General features: G+C 41.5%; 1 protein-coding gene across 1 annotated transcript in view; it reads right to left on the bottom strand.

Moving 5' to 3' along the window:
• Positions 1-1,355: 1,355 nt before the first annotated feature.
• The window catches only part of PDXK (pyridoxal kinase), a 47,138-nt gene continuing 28,212 nt past the window's right edge, over positions 1,356-20,281 (bottom strand). The window contains exons 4-11 of the mRNA XM_036393293.2: positions 19,325-19,408; positions 17,538-17,584; positions 16,575-16,660; positions 15,656-15,701; positions 12,832-12,943; positions 11,730-11,866; positions 11,100-11,166; positions 1,356-10,354 (exon numbers count right to left, since the gene is read on the bottom strand). Of these exons, the coding sequence (XP_036249186.1) occupies positions 10,242-10,354; positions 11,100-11,166; positions 11,730-11,866; positions 12,832-12,943; positions 15,656-15,701; positions 16,575-16,660; positions 17,538-17,584; positions 19,325-19,408 (692 nt within the window). The 3' untranslated portion in view covers positions 1,356-10,241. The remainder of the gene's footprint in view (positions 10,355-11,099; positions 11,167-11,729; positions 11,867-12,831; positions 12,944-15,655; positions 15,702-16,574; positions 16,661-17,537; positions 17,585-19,324; positions 19,409-20,281) is intronic.

The following is a 20,281-nucleotide window of genomic DNA, read 5'->3' as shown; positions in this document are numbered from 1 at the left end:
TCTATAATTTAGTCACTGTTATAATGGTAGCTAATCCTATTGAGTCACTTTTTAAGTGTGAAATTAGTTGATGATTAAGAGTTTCTAACCCCCTCTGCACCCTTATCCTTTTGTACCCATATCCTCTACCCCCTTACCCTTCTGCATCTCTGGTCTCTGTGTAAATCATCCTAGATTGCCTCTAATCTGATTTTCTTACATATGCTTCATCCATGGCCTAAGTAATGGAGTCACCTTTGCCACTGAACTCTAATAAAAGTTGCACTCTCATAAATTCATATTCAAACCTGCTTCTTGCCAACACCTCTGAGAAAAGTGGCTCTTTGAGTGCCTGAGCTGCTCATTCTCACAGGGCTGTGAAGAGGGAGCAGCTTCAGCCCTTTCCCCTAAAATATTCAAATATTTTCAGACCCTTCCCCAGCTGCTGTTTGTATGAGAAACAGGAGAAACAAACAGATGAAGTGGAAGCACTGGGCAGCTCCCAGAGCTCTGGTATCTGGTTTTGGTGAGACTGGGAATGTGTCCCACGTTGGGAGTGCTGGGATGGAGGGTACAGGCTCAGGAGAGGTGTAAGGGACAGGTTGTGACGAGGTTGCAGTTTGTGATGATGTGGTTCAGAGCCCTGCAGGGGGATTGGGGGGGATGGAAAGGACAGGAAATTTGCAGTGGGTGTTCATTACTGACGGCCCAGCATCAAGGAGTTGTTCTGTAGGCACTCAGGAGAAGTTTCTGGACCTTCATCCCTGTGGAAGATTTCAACTTCCCAGACACGACCTGGGAATATCTTTCTCCCAAGATGACCAGGTCTTGGAAATTCCTGACTTTTGTAGGAGATAACTTCTTATCACAGACACTCAGTGAGATAAATGGCAAAGATGCCCTCCTAGACTTGCTCTTTGTGGCTAGCACAGGGCTTTTGGGGCATGTAGTGGTTTGTGGCTGCCACAGCAAAATGAAAGGGTATAAAATTTTCAGTGTAATGAGAAAAATATTCAGTGTAATGAGAAAAAAAGGACAGCAGAGTTGCTACCCTGGACTGCAGGAGAGCAAATTTTAGGCTATACAGGGAGGTGTTTTAATGGAGTACACTCAGAATCTGCTTCTGAGGGTTTAGGGAGCCCACAAGTGTAGGTCAGACTTTAGGAACCACCTTTTAGAACCACTGGAGCAGATGATTCCACTGTGGTTTGAGTCAAGCACGTGGAGCAGAAGGAACTGGCTGAACAGGGAACTCCTCATGGAGCTCAAGAGGAAAAAGAAATCATGCAAAGTCAGGCTTCAGAAGACACAAAAAGCCAAAGCTCCATTAGAGTTGAAAGAGAAACATCACCAAGGGAAAAAACCAGAGACCCATGTTTAGGAAAGGAAATGTATTTTATTGAAAAAAAAAAATTACATTTCACTTATACACCATGAAAATACTGAGTTGTGTGTTATTTTCATAAGAAGAGGTCAAGACTTGCACAAGAAAACCACATTCTTTATTACAGCATTACTCCATGAGATGAGGCTCTGGTGGCATCTGCACTGGGTGTTTTCACTAAACAGTAGAGCAGGGCTAAATGTGCTTTGGGCAAAAACCCTAAATATTGGCCTCTTCCAGGTGCTCCTGCCCATTGCAGACATGGCAGTCATTTGGTCAATACTGAATTATTTCTGAATTAGAGACAAATCTCATATTTCTCTACTCACATAGTTCTAGGCAAATTCATAGCTACCCCTCCCCTCCATTTTTAACAATCTCCATTAGTTTTCCACATTCAGCCAGATAAAAGCACGTTAAAGCAGAATATGGGCTGCCAATCTCCCACCTCCCAGCAAGAAAACAACACTGAAAGGGGATGCATTGCACCAACAAACACTGACAGCAAATGGCAGGATCACTGGATGGTGCTGGATTCTCCAGGGATTCCTCCCATCACTGCAGCTCCAGCAGCAAGCCCGAGTTTCCTCCCTACTAAGGCATGAATTCACACCAAGCATGCAGCTGCACCAAATGCAGGGCAGGAGAGCCTGCAGGTGGCATCCCAATGCCATCTGTCACAGCTGTGTCCCAAGGACTGTGCTCCAGGCCAGCTGTGACAGGCGCCATCCCACCTCTGAAAGATCCCCCTGTGAACTACAGACCTCTGGGGTGGAAGATCTTATCAATCTGTCAATGAAAATTAATATAAATTCTCAGGTAACTGCCCTTATTTATTTATAGATTTATTGATGTCATTTTCTCCTTGCTTAAAGGGGGTGGGAAGGAAAAGAGCCAGACCTGGACAACTCTGACACCATTCAAGTGCTGGGAAAACAAACTGAACATTTTCTCCATCTGGGTCTCCCCATTACATTCCCTATTTAGAGCACTGATTTATTCAATGCTATTTCCTGCTCCAACAGGCACAAGCATCACACAGATCATTAAGAAGAGCCACACCAATGTTTTTAGAACTATAATATTTTTGCTACACAGGGGATGGATTTGGAACACCAAACCCTGATTACTGCATCTTCAGCTCTTCTTTTAAGTGCTTTGCTCACAAAGATTTCTCTTCTTTTCCATTAACCATGCAGCTCTGCAATTAGTGCTCAGCCAGCACCTCACTGCCAGGGAGAGGCAGCTCCACTCTCCCTCCTTTTGAGCAGCTGCATTGTCCCTGACCCTTTCTAGCACGGGCACCCATCTGTTCCCAGCATGAGGAGTTTAAGGAAGCTAAAGATGAAAACTTCAGGAGTTTTGACTGCGTGAATTCCCATTGATTTTATGTCCCTTGTTATGGGGAGAGGCAAATCAGGGACAGCAGAGATGATGGGAGAGGAAAGTTAGGGCACAGTTTTGTGGTGTAGCTGAGATGGACAAGTTAGATCTACCACAGCAGCTGACAATTCTCTACTTTTCTTTTCAAAAGCACAAAAGCCAAGCCTGAATCATCTGGACAATGCACTTCCAGAGTCTCTTGGCTCTCCATGGCCTGCAGGAGAAATCTAAGGGAATTATGGAATGGCCAGGAGAGCAGGGGGCTGCACACCAGGAGCTTCTGGGTGCACAAAGAGCTGTGCTGAACCACAGCCTTGGGACAGCCCTGCCCAACAAACCCAAGAGCTCCCCACCAAGCTCAGCTCAGAGAACTCCTCCACATCCCCCCCACAGGAGGATGCAGGCAAAACAGCCCCAGTGCCACCAGCACGGGGATGCTGCACCCACAGATTCCCAGGGGAGGAAAGCCAGGCACAACAAACCCCCAGCACTGCTGTTCCCTGCCACAGCCTCCCTCCTCAGCATAAATTATTCATTTCAGTGACATTTCCACTGCTAACTTAGCAAAGCACAAGTGCTTCTTCTTTAACACATCCAGAAATCGGGAACTCTTGGGAGAAAAACTCAGGATAAATTCTCCTCTCTTTTTGCAGTGGAGATTTATTCACAGGAGTGGTGAGGATGCTGCCATGTTAAATTAAAAGGGACATGAGTGATGCTCAATTTTGCCAAATCACCAACTGCTCTGGTAGGTAATGACATTTATCACAGGACAATGCTCCAAAAACTCCTTTATGATGCAGACCCTTGTGCTTTTTACAGAGACCCCGAAGTTCAACCAAAAAAAAAAAAGAATCTGGACAGTTGTGCTTCAGCCCTGGTCTCCCAGCCATAACAAACAAAGACTCACTATGCTTAGCAAGATGAAAAAATCCTGCTCTGGTTTTGAAGCCTGTGAGCAGCTTTGCCTTTTGACTGAATGGGATTTTATCAGTAACTCAGCTCTCCTGGAAGGTATTTATGAATTTGAATTCAGCACAAACAACTGAAATTCTTCATGCTATTACACTTGACAAACTACAAGGAAAAAATCTTTGTCTATTCAGCAGTCTGTGCACAGGTTTAGCACAAGCTGTGAATTAGCTTGGTCAGCTCCATACAATGGGAACAAGCCATTTTTTCCCATCTTTTTCCCATCTCTTGGCTTGTCCATGTTGCTATGAAGCACTTTTAACACCTCCCTGTCTTATTTAATTAAATAAATAAACCCATCCCCAATTTTTAACCTAACCTAGATGTATTTGAAACCTCTTTCCAGTGCAAAATTCCAGGCTTATGCCACAAAGCTTACCTGATTTTAAAGTGGATAAGGTAGCAATATTTAGGGTTTTCTTTTTAAACAATGGTTATCTACCATCCTATTGCCTCTCTCTACAGGGTAGAAGCCTTACTGCAGGAAGGATACAACTTGTAACGGCCAACCAGAAAAATACACAAACACTAGAAAGCCTACAGTTTCATCAGAAATTAAATCATTTGCTATTACACAGAAATTCATTGTTTTTCTGGCACAGAAGTAGTTGAATTACTACACACACCTCAAGGACAATCATTTAAGATGTGTAAACAGATAACAGGTCCACCTAGTCAGTACAAAGCACCACACAAACTTTTAAGTACATAGAAAGTTTGCTCATAAATATTTCTTTGTTTAACAATTCAGCACTAAAAAAATATTACTTAAAAAGGCATCTTTTATTAAGTTATTCAGTTTGTCCAGGGCTGGTGGGGTTGTACTATTCCTACTATATTACAGCCACCTGACTCTCTTTCCAAACCATTTTACTTCTCTGGAAGAAAAGGCTGTGTGTGGCTGGGACCCAAAGCTTCAGCACAATCTATAAAAATATAATTCTTTAAGACCTTCTGCTCACAACCTGAAGGCCTACTCAGCCAGCCCCCCAAATTCTGTTTCCCACCCCTACCACATTGCAAATAAAGCTTCAACATACACACACACACACACACACACAGAGTACATAAATTATAAATAAACACTCTTCTACACACAGATTTTTTTTTTTCTAAACAGCAATGCAACCACGAGGGCAATAGGTAAGTGTGATTTCAGTGGTAACATATGGCACAGCCTTCTCATATTGCTGGTTTTCTCTCTCTCAATAATGTGCTGCGTTATTCACTGCTCTGCACATTGGGGGATTTATTACCATCATTTGTGGAGGCACTGAGTCAGGAATGGGTGCACATTTAGGAGCATCCCACCTGCCTCAAAAGCAGCAAAAGCACCAAACTGGTGGCACTGGGGCTGTCACCTGGCACTGGGTTCCTGGTGAAGCAGATGGGAGTTTTCCCTGGCTGCTGAATGCCACACCACATTCCTCCCTTCTGGGAAATGCTGAGAACTGGCTGGGCTCTCCTGAAGCAGTGCCCTGACAGCAGCAGCCCTTGCTCAGGGCACATTCCTCCAGCAGCTGATTGAACCTTGGGGATGTACCTGAACTCTGCTCCTGCATGCATGTACAAACTCACTGGTTTACTCATTTATTGACGATAAAGCACTTTCAGGAGTTTCCATTTCTTTGAAAGAGCTATTTTTGGGCTGTGATGGAACATCCTGAAGCTCAGTTTCCATGGCTGACAAATGTCTCTAATGGAGGTGGTTCAGAAAGCTGCAGAACTGCTCAGCAGGCTCTCACTTACCAGGAATATGAAGAACATGTGCTTGCAGGAAGAAGAGCTCTCTGGGTATCTAATCCTGGCATTCTGCAATGACTACAGCCAATAAGCCAGTAAAGCAGCAAAGGGATGTAAAAGGGATGTGCTTCCCTTTGTGAAGAAGTATTTTAGTACCAGAGTGACCAAAATTTGTAACATGTCTCAGCTTTTAAAAGCATTCCTCACCTGGACAAGAACCTTTACCTGGGAGAGGTGATTTTTTTCTCCAGTATAAAGAGGAACCAAACCTCTCCAGGACACAAATGGAATGACACAGCACTTCCTGCTCTCCTTAACCTGGATCCCTGCTCTCCTCCTCCTGCAAACCACCAGGCTGGCAGGGACACAGCTGAGTGCTGGCAGAAGCTCCTGTTCCCACATGAGGAACATTTGTTTCCCATTCTACAGCCCTGTGTGCTCTACCCTACACAGTGAAGGTAAAAATTCAGCGAGTGGAGTGCAGTTAAATGCTGCACAAGGAAGAGATCTCAAAATGAGTTATGGTTCTTACTCCAAGCCCCTCTTCTCACCTTGTTTGCAGGAAAAAAGAGCACAACACAACGAGGTCCTCACACATAAAAGTAAAAGGAATGCAAGGGAGTGGTGCAGAATGCCAGAGATTTTCTTCCCATGAAACCTCTTAAAAAAATAAATTAAGACAAGGATGTTACTCACTTCCACATCCACATCTTACAGTAAGATGATTACAGGGCACAAATGTGCTCTCTTCCATTAACTACCCTTTCTCTACCCTAGGACATAACTAAGGAAACATTTAATTACATCCACTTTATTCAGCAAGACTATCAAACCATTCTTGTGCTGTTGAATTCTGAAATGATTAACATATTTAAAAATAGGATCTAAACAATTTGTGTGTGCACAGTATAATAAAGGTAGATGCTTTTATTACAATCTTCCTTGCCACATATTTTAAAATAAAATTAATCAATACAATCACCATAACAGTCTCAGACAACAAATTAACACCATCCAATCAAGACACCGTTAAGATACTCAAAAGGCAGTATGAGTAGCTGGAAACCTTGGTCCTCCAATTCTTTTGTGTAACACATGGATTATGGATTTCTCCCCATCTGAGATAAAAATCAGCACACAAACATCAACAATTCATACTGCAGGTTTCTGAAGTGTTTCTATGGAGTGTGAGCTGATTTTAGCACAATGTCTTTATGCACATCTCAATTCTCAGCATGTGGAGACTCATCCAGGCCCAGAGTAGATGGCTTTTAAACAACTTTTGGTCTCTCCTGCACAGGTGGCCCCAAAAAGGAGTGGGTGGACTTGAGCAGTGCAAATCACTCCAGGAAGAGGGGATCTGACACAAATTAACTCCAGAATGGAGCAAGAATTGTGAGGGCAGTCGAGTGGACACAGACACAGAGCATTCACCTCTCCCACAGCTCCATGTGCTGCCATGAGAAGCCTCCTGTGCCTCTGAGCTCACACAGGTGGCACTGAAGCCACCAGTCCCCAGCAGGGTCACACCTTCCATGCCCCCAGGATGGCCAGGGAAGTTTGTCCCTCATTACAGACTCCATCTCTGGGCTAAAGTGCTTGTTCTCCTGCCATCAGTTAGGACCTAGGCTAGTTGAGATTAACCTTTTATCTTTAACTAAAGATTTGCAAGTGAATCAGACAATGCTGGTCAGTCTCCTCCAAGCCCCTAAATAAATAGTGGGCACTGTCTGACACTGAGACAGCTGCATGAGACAGACAGCAGGAACTCAGGAAAAGATACAGGTATAATATGCAGGAGAGGAGGGAATGGAATATTAGACAGGACTGTGCTGAGCCTTTGAATTTTGTTCTGCACATGAGCTTTGTGTAACTCTAAACAAATAAAAATGTGTACCCTGACATTCAAAAATACCTGTTAGCCTGCTGTGGCTACAAAACATTAGCTACAGAATATATTTACAGATCATTTCTGATGTTTGTTCCTGGCAAGAGATGTTAAGCCCAATTCTTCACTGAAGATATAAACCTGACCTAATTTAGACCAGGTCAGTGGGAGTTTAAAACATGAGCAGCCCTCAGGGACTCAAGCAGATGAAGCCAGCAGCCCATTGCTACAGGATCCAGCTACTGTGAAATACAACTTTTGCAAAATGAGCACGTTAGTATGAATATTCTTTTTTTTTTTTTTTAACATGGGAATGTCACAGATTCTAAGGAAGGTGTGAATTACTGAACAGATCCATTCTCTAAGAAGTGGGAAAAGATTACACCTGACAAGTATAAACTGCTCCAACAAACATATCACTTTGTATTTCATGTCAAGATCACAGCTCATCATGGTTTATAATTAAAATCTTGTTTGCAAGGTAGCTCCAAGCTTCCCAAATTCCAAACTTCTTTATTTCAGAGAAAACAGCCCTTGCCTTTCTCTCAATCCTTTGTGAAGTCTGTTTATTCTAATGGCAAAATAAAATTGTGCTGTCTCACTAAAAGGGCGTTGACCATTGTCTGTACAGGCAGGGAAGTTCAGGATGTTGATCCCTTCTTCCTAAGAGGATAGCAGGGATTATTGACTTCCACATGAAATTTTAAATTTAATTTTAAAAGATTAATAAACTCACAGTTATGTTCGGAATATGGCATGCAGCACTTGGTTAATCAATGTTAGAAACAGTTAAAATCCTTTTCATGTTCAACTGCTGAAACATATCACCAGCTGCAGTATTTAAATATATTTGCTGAAAGCAAGTATCTCAAAAGAGCTAACTGTCTTCCTGGCACAGCTGCCCAAGCAAACAGCAGCTTTACCTAAAAAGGGGGGAAATATTATTATGAGTATTTTCCAGCCAATCTGGAAGTTTGTGTTGCAGGGAGAACAAAATTTAAAACTGTAGTGCTGCAAAGAAAGGTTGTTCAACGTGCTCAGAGAACCATGGAATGGCTGAGCTGGGAAGGGACCTCTGGAGATCCTCTGCTCCAACCTCTGAGCAAGCAGGGCCAAGTTCAGTCAGCATCCGAGTATCTCCAAAAACAGAGACTCCACAACCTCTCTGGGCAGCCTGTGCCAGTGTTTGATCACCTTCACAGTGAATTACATTTTCCTAATGTTTAAATGGATGTTCCTGTATTTCAGTTTGTGCTCCTGTCTATTTATCACTTCCTTGGGCACCACTGGGAAGAGCCTGGTTCCCTCTTGACTGCTTCCCATCAGACACCTGCACACACTGTCAAGGGAGGTCACATCTTTTTACAGGCTGGGTAGCAGCCATGAGCTCATATCTCTGCTATTGACTGCTGATTTTAGCAACTGTGCACAACACCAAAATTATTATTGCTAGAAAGTTATTTCATTACAGTGGTTACTAAAAACTGGCAGTAGAGTCCCATTTTGTAGATAAATTCCTGCTGATTTTTTTCCTTAAATTCTCAAGTAACATAATTTTTTTTTCCACTTTCGATGCCAAATGCAAGAGAGGAAATCAATCAGAAGTGCAATTTCCCTTATGTAGTCTGAGACAAGTAAAGCTCCTCAACTTGATCTGGATTTAACACCACACTAGACTTTATCTTGGGACAAGCAAGAACATGGATCCCATACAGAAATCCTACACAAGTGTGAGTGTCCAATACCTGTCAGCAGAGCTGCCCTGCTGCTTTAGGATGTGGCTCTGATCCAGAGGACACTGAAATGATTAAAAATCCTGTTCTGAAGCCTTATCAAGCAGAATTGTGCATTAATAATAAAAATGATAATGTATTTCTGTAATGTCTAATTGGTGTTGCTTGCAGAGACCTTATGAAAAAGTTAATTTTTCTGTTTCACTGCATTTGGTGAACACATGTAACTGGCCAGACCTTACTAAACCAAAAATACTACTTTTGCCACACTGCTTCATTGCTGAGGCTGCCAGCAGTGCTCACTAATGTTAAGTGAAGTGCCCATGTAGTTTCTAAGTACATCCACCCATGATGAACCAACCAAGGCAGCCAACTCCAGGGTAAGAGCTGCTTTCTCTTTTGCCCTTAGTTAAAATCAAACCTGGCCTCAGAGGCCATCCTTCTAACCAGTAGTACTGAATAAAAGCATGATCTTGTTGATGAAGGTGTTTCTGGAGCAGCTTTTGGAGGAAAATCATGTGGGCACCCACGGACATGAGAAATAAGCAGCCAGAACCTGTGACAACTGAAACTGTGCAGTCGTTCATGGAGAAGAAACAGGAGCAGAGATCAGCAACATGAATGACACCTCAAGGTCACTTCAGAGTACTGAACATGCCAAACATCTTCAAAGTCCTCCTACACACGAGCAGAACTGTGTGTGTAGCTTTAACCCTGCTTAGTTTCATAGCAGCTGAGATACTGAATACCAGGGTAGGTAACCAGGTACCTCCAGGAAAAGGGAGCATGGAGCCAGCTCCATTGGCACTAGATGCCATCTTGAAATACATTTTCCAGTCAGTCAAGCATTCCATTAGCAAATTCACATCTACAGTCTTTGGCAAGGCAGGAACATTGCTCTCTTGCCCTGGGTAATCACACAGACTAAGTGAATCTGACAGACACTGGGATACCTGGGAATATGCTTCAATGCACACTAACTGTTCTGGATTTAAAACTGAGCAAGGCCAGCACATATGTTTGAGAGTGGATATCTGCCTATGCTGGGCACTATTTCATGAAAGTCAGGTTTCTGTCACAGATCTAAGGCAAATATTACAATTTACAGGAAAGAAATGAGGACATCGATACATTGTGCGTTATTGGAGACGTGGAGCCTTTATAACACGGTGGCTTTCACTATGATCTCTGGGTTTTCTATGTCCTTTTTGCTTTGGACCATTCTCAGTTCCAGCTGGGCTGAGTTTGGTTTGTTTCCTTCTCCAGCTTGCACTAAAAAGATGACATCAGAATGTCATTAAAAACAGCAGTGAAAAAGAAACAAGTTACATTGTTCTGCTACCCCACGATTTTCTCTACCTGCCTCCCTTCCCCATTCTCCCTTACTGCTCCCTGCTAAAGGCTTCCAAGGTGGAAAATCCAGGTCGGCACTGATTTCTTATCACCACTGTTCCACACCTCTCTCCAGGAAAGAAACACAGCTCTGCTGTTAATTAGGAAGTCACACAGACCTGCTCAGAGAACCCACAGATTTCCTTAAGAACTGAAAGATGGGAACTCCAAGGGGAGAGAAGCTGAAAAAAACCAAAATCACTCCTCACATGGGCCAACACAGCCAAGAAATTGATTAGCTGATACACCCCTCTCAGTGCTAAACACACACTCAGAGGGAGAGTGGGTGAGCTACACTGAAGCAGGAGCTTTTTGGCACACCAAACTCAGCAAACATCTCCTCGAGTTCTGCCAGGTTTGCAGAGCTGAGTCAGGCACAGTCAGCACGACTGTCACCCAGCACAAGCTAAACAGTGACATCTGCAGTCAGCTCTGGTCAAAAATGGCCCTGGAGGACACAGCAGGAACATGCACACAAAACTACCAAGCTCTCATTCTGTGAATTCTCTGCCTGCCTCTGCAGTGAGGGGATGCCTTTAGTCAGGAAACCCAGAAATCTCCTTGAATATTTCTTCTGATGCCAATCCAAACACACAGGAATGAGGTCTGGATGAATTTAATTTACCTTTTGCACTCTTAATGGTCCTTTGCAGAACATGCTGCATGGCTGACACAGTCTTTTCACATGCCACCTGCAACAACATATTTAGGGTTCAGTAAAACTTCAGCTACCTACTTTAATATTACTTAATTTTACTTAATATTATTTAAAAAACACTGCTATTAAGAGGAAAACATGACTGACAAAACAAACATGATGACAACTATGCAATGCAGAGTTTGGGATAATTTTTTTTTCTTAATTCTCCCAAAACAGGTATTAGAAATCTGTAACTGTATCAAGAATTCTGGGTCCTTAAGGGAAAGAAACAGAAATATGGATTTGAGAAATTATTTTCAGTGCTTATTATGAAGTGAGGATAAAAAATGTAATTGTAAACATGGATGCAGTCTGTCTCTCTAGAAAGAACAATATCTTATTTGGCAAAATTACAAAATCAAGCTAACTGAAATATGACTGTTTAATGTCCCTTTTGGCAAAAGGGAAATTCTGTGGCTTTTCCTCTGAGGTGAGGAAAAAAAAAAGCCAAAGCAGAAGACAATATTTAAATAATGTCACAGATCAGAAGTTTTTAAAAAAACTCAGGAGAAACATGGTCCAAACTTGCAGAGAGATGTGTAACTTCTTCCCCACCTTCAAATTGTTTGGGTGCTTGTGTGTCCATGCCAGAAGCATAGCAGCAAACAAGTCTCCTGTTCCCACAAAGACAGCATCCACTTTGGGAGACTCCACCCGAATTCTCTGTGTTATCCTGGTACCATCTGCTTTAGCTACAACACAGATCCACAGTTAAGTGACAAACCCAGCCACTAATACAATAGCAATCACTAGAATTTAAAAAGAAATCTTCTTAAAAATCATCATCAGATTTGAATTCCTTTGCTGTTAGGAACATAAAGGAGTACTGCAAACTTTGTACCAGCTTTTTTAAAAGAACAGCCTTCCAAAACTTGGCCAGCTTGGGACAGCATTTACAACTTCTACACTGTACATACTTCATTTAAGAGGAAGGAGGGAGCTACTACCTTCATTTTTCATCCCTCATGACTGTAAGCATCAAGTGGAAACACTGTGTGAACACACAGTGAATCCTGGTGACAGCACAAAAGGGGACACAGAGAAGAAGCAGGAGGGTATTTTATAACCTATCAAGGGAGGAACAATCTGCTAACAGGAAGGACAGAGTGACTTTTCAGAAAAGCATTCAAACATGCCAAGTTCCTGTTTTACATCCTTACCACCAGGGTCAGTACCAGGGGCTGTAAGAGTCCCAAAAAACCTTGCCTAGGACATCCTCCTCCTCCTCCTCCTCCTGCCTAGGGGCTGCATGAAGCTCAGGCCTGGGCATCTGAGCTATGGTGCAGATATTCCTGTGCCCAGCCCTGCTGTCCTGATGTACTTACTGAATTTTCCAGATTCATCTCAGACCTGCCTTGCCTCTGGACTGTCACTGGGACCTGTCTGCCATCACCCCCTGTCCTGCTGACCTTATTCAGGTCCCATGGGTGGGGACAGAGTCCTGCCAGGGCTAGGATCACACTCAGCTCCTGTCCTCCCTCATGGAGCAGCCCCAGTCTCACACTCCTGATATTTATTACTGCAGGACAAGGGGCTCACTAAGGAATCTGTGCTCCTTCCATGCAGATGGGCCTGATGGAATTTCTTCTTGAAGGAGTAACTGCAAGCACAGACAGGTTAGAAGAGAGCACAGGTAAGGAAGGAGCTCTTCACTTACTTTTTCTGTGGCTTCCCAGAGCAATCAGGTAGTCATTTCCTAGAGGTGCCTGTAGATCTGAGCTTGTGATCACCACAGTCTCTGGTCCCATGGCATGGAGCATATCCATTACCTTTCAGTGTGCAAAAAGGCAGGAATCAGTGACTGCAATATGTGTGGATTAAACTTTCATTCATAGTACTGAGGATTTTTAACAAACACTAATTTTGGCATCTTTTGTAAAGAGAAAAAAGCCCCAGTCTCTATTCAAATAATCCACTTGAATTAGGGGCATTACTTTGAACTAGGGGAATCAAAACATCCACATTTAAATGTACACACTTGTTAAAATATACAAGCATTTCTGTTTGTGTTATCTTTGGATGCCCCTCTGGAAAAAATACTCTGTTTCAGCTGTGATCAGAATTTTTGCCTGCATCATGTTTTCAGAACATACTATCAAAAGAATAAGAGAATAAAATACAGACACGTGTACCTGAGCTGGTATCCTGAAGCATTTTCTAGAAAGCCAGAAACTCCAGGTCATGAAATCTTATTTAGCTACTACTTTTAGAGTTACCAAAAATTAAAAAAAGCTAAATCAGAGGCACAAGTGTGTCCATCTCAATCTTCTTTTCTCATTCTGTTTCAAACCCCAAACTACAGCTGTAAATTATATACCTTTGCAGATGTATTTCCACTCTGTGCTCCTCACTTAAACTCATTAATACTCTACTTCTGACATCACAATTGGTTGTTACAGACAGAAGTGATTTTGATTTCACAGAAAAAAGAATGACTTCAATAATGAGTTTAGTATAAAACATGGATAAAATATTAATTCTCCCAGAAGAGTTTAACTAAAAACCCTCTCAGGCTAGCGATGACTCATGAGCAGCTGAATGATAAGGATTTATTTCTGCTATTTTTTAATACTTTATTGCTTTTTTTTCTTGTCTAAGCCTCCAAGTTTCTTCAGCTGTCAGACCTCTTTGCACAGACATCAGTGGGGTTTTGGAGAAGCAGTAAATCCACCAGCACACACTGACACAATCAGTCTGTGCAGGAATATGAAACTAAATTTCATTCCTCAGTCACAATCCAGCAGGACCCTAACCTCCACTGTCTCTAGTTGTAGGACTTAGTCCTTTCTACATTAATATTACATCATGCTTAATTTTATGTAAGAAGACACTACTGCCATCACAGGTCTTGTTAAGGAAAGGAAAGCAAGCATGAAATCATGGAAATCAATGCCAGAATTTCTACCACCTTTAAAAGGGACAAATTCCAGCATGGAGTATTGCTCAGACCCATAAATGACAGGTAGCTGGAAACACAGACAGATTAAAGTATAATATCCTCCAAACAACTTCTTTAAAAATGTTTCCATTTCTAAGTATAATTCCATCTCTTTTTTAAAGCCCATCACAAATCAGAGCTATGGTATTAATCAGTCAGAAGACTAATTGGCAAAACTGTTTAGCACAAGCAACTCAGGTTTGCAGCTGAAATATGCAAATTTAAAACTAATGGCTGCTCAGCTAATTATGTTCTTCTCAAGACTGGTTCCACTGGTGAGATGAGAAGAGAACTGAGTTGCAGGTTGCTGTTACTGGCACGAAGCACAGCTCATCATCCTCACCCAGCACAGTGGGGTAATGCAGCACTAGGGGCAGTAGAAATTCAGAGAGATGAGATCTCTGTAGCTGCTTCCTGCTGTGAAGGGATGGTGACCATCCCATGTTGTTGGACATTGCTACAGCAAAAAAAACAACAAACATTTGGGCTGCAAACATAGATCCCCAGCTACTCTCCAGGGTGCCACTGCAGCTGCTGTTTGTTTAAAGATTTTGTGTTCTTTTGAAGTTCAAAACCAAACTGCAGGGAATTACATCAGTCCATTATGAAAGCACTTGAGTAGCCAACAAAACAAAGAGCTCAGCCCTTCTCAAGACATCAATAAAAGTGTATTTCTATTTTGTCCTTCACCGCCAAGCCCTACAGGTTTTCATTTTCTTCACTTTGTGTGAAAGGGCAAATCATTACACCTCCATGCAATATATTTGCAGGCCATCTATCAGCTCTGTATGGCAATGACAGCAATGACAGCAGCTGTCAATGCTGTGGATTTATCTGGGAGAAGGAAGAAAAGCTGTCCTTACACTCAGCATTGCTAAATGTGGGCAGCAGAGCCCCAAACAGGTTCCTGGGGTGCCCTGGGGTTTTCACCCCAATCAAATAATATCCACAAAGTGGATTATTATATATAATATAATATAATATAATATAATATAATATAATATAATATAATATAATATAATATTTATTATATAATAACTTATTACATATATAATATATAATAAAGTAAAAATGTAATAAATATATAATAAAATATATATTATATAATAAATATTATATATAATATTTATTATATAATATACTATTATGTATTATTATACAATATATATAATATAATATTATATATAATAATCCACTCTGTGGATATTATTATATCATAATATTTATATCATATCATATTATATTATATCATATCATATTATATTAATTTTTTTTGCCACTCCTCCTTCACTGCAGAAAGCAAGTTCAGAGAGATGTACTCACTACCACTGTAATCCCTTTATCTGGAGCTCTTTTGGGAAGTTTCTTTGGAATTCTGACACTAAAACAGGAATTATTTTGTGCCTGAAGTGTACAAGGTTTAATGATAAACACATGGCAAGGACAGAGGCCAAAGTGACTCCAAGTTTGGAGGCAAAGTGCAGCACTGCAGGCAGGAATGCAGAGAGATGTCACACACCCCACCCACCCTTTGCCCACTTACCTCCAGTGCATCTTTTTCTGTGTAAATCTTCCTGCCTGTGAGTAACCTGAAAATGAAACAGAAACCTTAAAAGAGCAGGAATTCTCCAGGCAGTGAATTTTTGTTTGCCCTTTCAGAGGAGGAAAGCTGGGACTGCACCAAACAGGCCAAACCCATCTGTGGCTGCACGGTCTGCTGGAGCAGACCTCAGTGTTTGAGGGCTACGTGCACAGACACACAGTGCACTCACACCAGTCCCACCCTGCCTCCTCCAGAGATCCCTGCATCACAAAAATCCCCTCACAAGTGTCTTCTCTCCCTCCTCTCCCATGTAGCTGCTGCCCTCCCTTTAGGGCACAGCCTGTGCTGCACCACCACAGATTATCTCCTGACCAAAGAGTCACAGCTGTGTAGACAGGGCAGGAGGAGACATTTAAATTCTTAGCTCCCCTGAGATGTTGCCACGGTGGTAATTCTGAATCTAATTTTGTTTTTTTTTTTTTTTTTTGGGGGGGGAAGGAATTTGAACTGAACTATGTCAGTTCTGATATTTTGGCACATAATAAAAATTTTCATAGTTATGGGTAAGGATGGGGAAGGTACTTTTCTAACCTGTCCAAGAAACAGGCCTCTGGAGATAATAAGAAATAATAATGAAAATGAGACACTGAAGAAAACAAGAAGAACCTTTTCTTCACATAACTCCTGTATTTTTAATTGTTTTCAACATTCAGCAATTGAGGCCATCTGAAAAACACCACTTAAAACTAACAGCTGAAACTCAAAACCCGACACATACATACATACATACATACATACATACATACATAAGGCACTATATTGAGACAAATAAAATTGAGACAAATAAAATTAAGGGGCATCGCTGTTCCCTGCTTTTTTCCACAAGTTTATTTGGCTAGAAAAGGAAATAAGCACTTACTCAGCTTCAAACTGGTTAGGAGTGATTATATCTGCAACAGGTACAACTTTGTCCCTGTAGACTGGCAGGAGATCCTCGGGCACATACTGGGGAGAAAAAAGCCAGTGTCAGAAGCTGTCAGCAGTGTGTGAGATGTGGGACTGCAGCTCTCCTTCCCTCAACCACCACTCCTGCTGCCACTGAGTGACCTGACAGCCCCAAGCTCTGCAACTGCAGTGGCAGAGCATCCTCCAGCTGGGGACACTGTCACCATCAGCCCTTTCTTCCCTGGAGGAGATGGGAAGCACCATTTTTAAGCAGATGGACCTAAACTGGCAGCATTAACAGGAAATGATGCCTGGGTGAGGAACTTTCAATTCTCTCTCACCAATGTGACTCAGCAGCATTAGGAAATAAATAGAGTGTCCCAGCTCACTCATGTCCTTACCTACAAACCAAAATGTTTTGTTCAAATATTTTTGATTAAAAATGAATGGTTTTCTTGTCAGTATGCAGCCTGGTATTGGCACACAGGACCTTTCTGTCACTGATCCCAGCCCAGAGCCCAGCAGCTGTCACATCCCACATAAAATAAGTCATCTTCATTTAGGTCCAGGGCTGTGTCAATTCCCAGGATGACTGACAGTGGCAGCCAGGCTACCAGCCAGAACACAGCTCTGGAGAGATGATGAGAGAACTCCAGAGAAACAGGGATGGGGGGATATTTTCCTGTGGACAAGATCTGTTGTCTCAGGAGAGAGCCAGAAATCCCAGGGCTGGGCAGCTGTCATTCTTTCCAGATACCAATCTCATTCAAAACCAAGAAATTTAAGTACAAATTTACATGATGCTGGGATCCAAAGCCACACTTAGGTAAAGCACCTTTTTTTTTTTTTTGTAGTTGTTTAAAAAATAATAAATCTTTATACATCTTTATATCACAAACATTCACTACTCAGAGAATCCAAGCAGATGAGTACTCACCATAGAGCCTTCTCCATTCCACTTGTCACCCATCACTGGATCACACACTGGAAAAAAATTAGGTTTAGAAATAGGGTACAGTTATAAAGACCCTGGTGGGAGGGGGAAATTTTAGGTAACAGTGGTGCCTACAGAAGAGCACTGAGCACCTCAAAGCTTACACACACTCACAGCTCTTGTAGCACAGTGAAATTGGTGGCTGCCAGTTTTGAAAGAGTAGGTCATGTGTCTTAAAAAGTTGTCTGGAATGGTAGGATGGAGGGGAGAAAATGGGAGAAGATAACAGCTCTGAAAAGAGTCCTATTTTTACTTTAGTGTGAAAAAATATATTCCAAATGTACACACCAAAACGCTGTGTGTGTATGAAATAAAGAAAGTACTATAATGAAACAACAAGGCAATTCATGCCAAAGTACTTGGTGTAATGATATTAACACATGTTTGGCACAGGTTCTGGATCACCAGCAGTACTAACAACACATTCCAAGAGTCCTCAGTGAGGATGAAAACAGCCTAGCACTGCACTTCAAAAAGGAACATTGTTCATTGTATTAAAAGATCTTTAAGCAAGATCAAAAAGAAGCACAAATCCAAAGATATCAAATCAATGTCAGTATTTCAGGAAGTTTCTATGAATAAAAAGAGGGCAATTTGCTTTACATTTAAAAAATATTTTCTTTATGTTAGAATCTATTTATTAAACATACAGGATCTTAGAAGCCTCGTTGTGCTCCCACCACCTGACCACTTCCTTCCTGCTCTGCACAGTGAGATGTCTCTTTCTGTTCATACCCCAGAAGAGTCCTTAGCTTTCACACAAGGCCTTGAAGAATTTGACAATCCAATTGTGTAAATAAAGGCTAAAAAGCAACAAAACCCAGACAAGATTTCTCTGCTATATTTTGCTAATTAAGACCTATGCTTTGTTAATTTTAAATCAGGTATCACTGCTCAGTACAACACCTTGCAAATCCTGCCTATCATTCTAGATGTTTCCTGGCCACACTGTTTACTGAGCCTGAAGATGACAGCTCAAACCATCATTCCCAGCTTTTTATCCCACTAAATCCTCACTGACTTTGCCCTATCAGCTGAAATTCAAGCCTGGTTATGTTCAAAATTCCCAAAACACTCAAGAAAGGAAGGAAGGAAGGGAAGAGAAGAAATCTTTTCTCCCAGGTTGAAGCCGGATGTGACATATTAGAGACAACAGCTGCTGGAGCCTCCTGCTCCCTGGATAGCTAGGGAATATTAGAAAGCAGCAGAGCTAAAAAAGCCCTGGAGTTCAAGGTAAATCATGAAACTTATGAGGCAAAGCAGGACATTTCTGAGATTTTACATGGAACCATGGCAGGGTGACATGGGAGAGCCTGTCCTGCTCTGGCTGACTTGGAAATCAAGGAGAGGCTTCATCTGCCAGCACACACAGCCTCTGAACTGTGTTCTGTACTGAGCTGTGGCTGTTCTGAACTCTGAACAGCCTCTGTATCAGCAGCAGCAGCTGGATGGGATTTTTATTTTTTCCTGGATACAGACAACCAGTCCTCAAGGCACACCCTCCTTTGGATGGCATAATGCAAGAACCACACTGAAAAGCAGCAAATAGAGAGATAAAAACCCAACTCCCTCAACACCTAAAGCTGAAATGAAAGATCACTGGAGGCCCAGCTGGCTCCAGACAGATCAGAAATGTTGTGTAACACCAGAACAGTGTTTCTATCCTAAAATGTGAAAATGATGAGCATACTCAATGAGGAAGCAGGAAGGATTATAATGCACATGCTTACCATACACAAGGTTAGAATTCTGTTGCTTCAACTCCTGGACAATATCCACCACCATTGCCAGAAATGATGTGTCTCTTGTGTACCCTTTCAGGAAAAGAAAAAAAAAAGACAACTTTGAAGTCCAATTTCATGAACACTTTTGCTGTTTTTAGTTTTGGATAGGAATGCTGCATACTTCTCATTCTTTGGATAAATGCATTTTTAGAACAAAGACATTTCTTTCAGTAGTTGACTCAGGAATAACAGGTTGGAATACAAATTCAGGCAGTGCTTGCACAACTACAAGTTTAACCTTAAAAATCCATTTACTAAGAATGTTGTATAGGAAAGGCTTAACTTCAGTGTTGTATAGGAAAGGCATAACTTCAAAATGCTTGAACATATATGAACAAAGGTCAGGCTAGAAGGAAAAAACATTCCTTTTAATAAAACCAATATTTTGATCAGTATTATTTTTCATGCAGTAAACAGAAATTTATTAAAATTCCATATACTTTTCTCATACTCTGTCTTGAAGCAATTTTTTATTATTAATAGTGTTCCTGCTGATAAGAGTCCAACACATAATTGCAATAGAGATTTAACCTTGATAATTTTAGAGCAATTTCCAAAATACCAATAAAGTTCCTATTTCTCAGGCTTGGCAGTGAAAGAAGCTGGAAATAAGTTTTACTGTATTTCAAGGCCCCAGGCACAATGCTAGCACCACAATATTCTTATTGAAACACTAGTTTTTAAATTTTATAGATGTTCCTTAATTTATATATTTATGTATTAACTTTATTAACAACATTTATGAATTATCAATTTGATTTTAATTTATTGTAGCCCATTTCTTGGGGATGGTGCTGGGCAGGGCCATAAGCTGGACTCAATATTTGTGGGTCCCTTCCAGCTCAGCATATTTTGTGATTCTCTGATTTAATACTATTATTTTTAGCAGGGCAGCATCTTTCA

This window comes from Molothrus ater, chromosome 2, assembly GCF_012460135.2.
Source record: "Molothrus ater isolate BHLD 08-10-18 breed brown headed cowbird chromosome 2, BPBGC_Mater_1.1, whole genome shotgun sequence".
Lineage (NCBI taxonomy): Eukaryota > Metazoa > Chordata > Aves > Passeriformes > Icteridae > Molothrus > Molothrus ater.
The sequence above is the reverse complement of the archived record's forward strand: the minus strand, read 5'-3'. Positions and strand labels throughout refer to the sequence as shown.